This window comes from Echiichthys vipera (genome assembly GCF_963691815.1).
Source record: "Echiichthys vipera genome assembly, chromosome: 10".
Lineage (NCBI taxonomy): Eukaryota > Metazoa > Chordata > Actinopteri > Perciformes > Trachinidae > Echiichthys > Echiichthys vipera.
This window is the reverse complement of record NC_139835.1, coordinates 23,177,372-23,180,028: the sequence shown is the minus strand read 5'-3', so window position 1 is coordinate 23,180,028 and position 2,657 is coordinate 23,177,372. Positions and strand designations below refer to the sequence as shown.

The 2,657-nt window shown below is 38.4% G+C and overlaps 1 protein-coding gene across 1 annotated transcript; it reads right to left on the bottom strand.

The window, feature by feature from the left end:
• Positions 1-808: 808 nt before the first annotated feature.
• On the bottom strand, positions 809-2,452 carry jagn1a (jagunal homolog 1a). Its single transcript, XM_083921979.1, has 3 exons — positions 2,387-2,452; positions 1,542-1,642; positions 809-1,425 (listed from the first exon to the last, which is right to left on the bottom strand). The coding sequence occupies exons 2-3, from the start codon at positions 1,628-1,630 to the stop codon at positions 963-965; spliced, it is 552 nt and encodes a 183-aa protein (XP_083778105.1). The 5' UTR covers positions 1,631-1,642; positions 2,387-2,452; the 3' UTR covers positions 809-962.
• Between the last annotated feature and the right edge of the window lie 205 nt (positions 2,453-2,657).

The following is a 2,657-nucleotide window of genomic DNA, read 5'->3' as shown; positions in this document are numbered from 1 at the left end:
TGGATAAGCGGATGAAGATGAGATGAGATGAGATAATTTCCTTATCGTCTATTTCAGTAATCTTTCTTCTTAAATGTACTTATGCTGTCATCATAATGTAAGATTGTAATGTTCAATGAAAGGAAAAATGCCTTATAAATATATATTTTTTTGAAGTATGATGCCAAACTATTCTCCAACTGTTTGTGCCACATGATGTTTTTGCAAATAAATGTTTGTAAAAACACAAAACATAAAATTAAACAAGTTGAAGAGCATTCATTTTATTTTTATTTGGTTTACAATGCATATTTTCTTCATGTAAGCAGGCTGTCTGATGCTGAATGAGAGTTCCTGAAACCACAACAGAACAGGCTGCTATTGGTATTACCAGTGTTGTTTTTTAATGGCTTACATGCATTCTGAAAAATAAAATACTGTAAGAGGTAGACTTAATGAAGGAGACATATCGACAGCAAAGGTAAAACAAGTTCCTTTAACACATACAGTAGCAATTTCTAAGAATAATGCATATGTTGGAACAGTTCATGCCCTCACTATACTGTACCTGTATGTGAAGACAACTCTACATCGATTTTGGTCAAATAAATTTGACAGAGATGACAACGATGTTCCATATCTTGAATGACTTTTTTCTCTGGAGAAAAGCTGCAGTCTAGACTTAGTGATGAAGAGGGAACAAGATGATTCAATGCCATGTTTATGGATGTTGCTTTGATGCCACTCCTGATTGTGTCTCCTCCATGTTTTAAATAAATATAGCAGTCAAAAAAATCCAGGTCCCTGCATAAATTATACATCTCACTCTTTGTCAGGGAACACTGGTGTCTAGGGTATGCTACATGATAATTATGACTGAATAAATAGACATGAATAAGATGCATAATGTAAATTAAAGATAAAAAAAAAAAAAAATTAAGATAAAAACACAGTTTTGCCCAGTCACAGGTTTCTTCACTCCATTATTTCTTCTTCTTCTCCTGAGTGCAGTCGAACCATGAGTCTAGCAGCTTTTTCATGTAATATAACTGCCAGGCATGCACTTGGACAGCAACCACCATGATGAGATACATAACAGTCACTGCAGAGAAACCAAAGATGAAACGGTAGGCCTTTCCATGGCGGTAGAGCTGCTGCGCTACAGGAAACATCTCCATTCCACCATAAATGAGAGGTGCTATAGAGAACAGCCCTGCGCTGATCATGGATAGGACCAGGTAACTGATATTGTTCTTTGGCAGTGACAGGGCGCTGCAGAGCAGAGGGAGGAAGCTGAGCAGGTAGGGGTACTCCCACTGGTACGGCATGGACACTGTGTCATGTGACACCAGATCGAAATGGCTGACAATCACCTGTGCCGCCACCAGCAGCCAGAGGAGAAGGTGGACAAAGTTTAACTTACGCACCTCGGATTTCAGGGCGGCACTGTAAACCAGATAACAGATAAACAAGGTGTGTTAGTGATCCTTGTTGATATCGTTGCTATTCAGATAACATTCATATTTAATGATCTATATCAGAAATGGACAAAAGCTACTTGCCTCATCTGGTAATGCGGGGCCACCCTCTCTCTGAGTTTGAAGTCACTTCCATTGGTACCAGGAGCTCTGGGACCAACGCGTGATGTCATGTTGAGGGAAACCTACTGACACACAAAACAAATCCTATTTCAAGCCAAAACGTGACCGAACTAAAGCTGCAAGTAACTATTTTTATTATTATTTAATCGTTTGGTCTATAATATGTTTGGAAATATTGAATAATGTCCATAGCAATTCCCTTAAATCCAAGATTATGTAACAAATTGTCTTGCTTGGCAGTAGTCCAAAGCCCAAACATATTCAAAATATTTAAATATGTTTAATTTACTTAATCACATAGGAGAGAAAATCAGCAAATCCACAAAACTGGAAGCTGTAACTACTGTTTGTACGTTTTAAAAATTACTCAAAATAATGTCAACATTTTGTAATTTTGATCTTCTATTTGATTAATACACTCTTTGTTCCAGGTATAGACACTTTTCATATCACAATATGAGGATGGTCCCGTTGGACAGGTGTACCACAAAATGATGCTATCAAATGGGAGAGATAAACAAGTAAATAATAACATGACATCAACCATAACACACTAGACCGTTGTCTAACTCTGATACCAAAGTGCTAACAACTCTTAAGATGGAAAATGACTAATCTGAGGCAGATTAGTTGGGATGATGAAGCACGCTAGGGCGTTAGCTGCTATTGCTAACTGACCCAATTCAGCTCTAACGCTACCTTTAAACAGATATAGTTACGTACTGTATGTTGGAGCGGGCGCCGTTTTATTATTATCTATCACAACAGAGTTTGACACCATGTAACGTTTAGGCAACAATGCTTACCGCTGCGTATTTCCTTAACGTTTGGCTGAGCTCGTTGATTCAACCTGTACCAACAAAAGATGCGACCATAGGATGTGACAGATGTTACGAACCGCTCAGCGCATGCGCGTAACCTCAATCGAGGACCTCCCACCCGCAGCATCAGCATCTCGCCAAGGCTTGTGGAAGGAGGCTGGGACACCAAAAAACAAAAAAAAATAAAAAACGAAAAAGAAATATTTGAAATAAATCAACCACCCTTATGTTCTATGCATAGACTGGATAGTTTTTG

What these genes read in the sequence shown, in the direction of transcription:
- jagn1a (XM_083921979.1), bottom strand. Translation starts at nt 1,630, where the DNA reads ATGACATCACGCGTTGGTCCCAGAGCTCCTGGTACCAATGGAAGTGAC. An exon ending in GCCCCGCATTACCAGATGAG is followed by an intron (nt 1,426 to 1,541) that starts GCAAGTAGCTTT and finishes TCTGGTTTACAG; the next exon opens with TGCCGCCCTGAAATCCGAGG.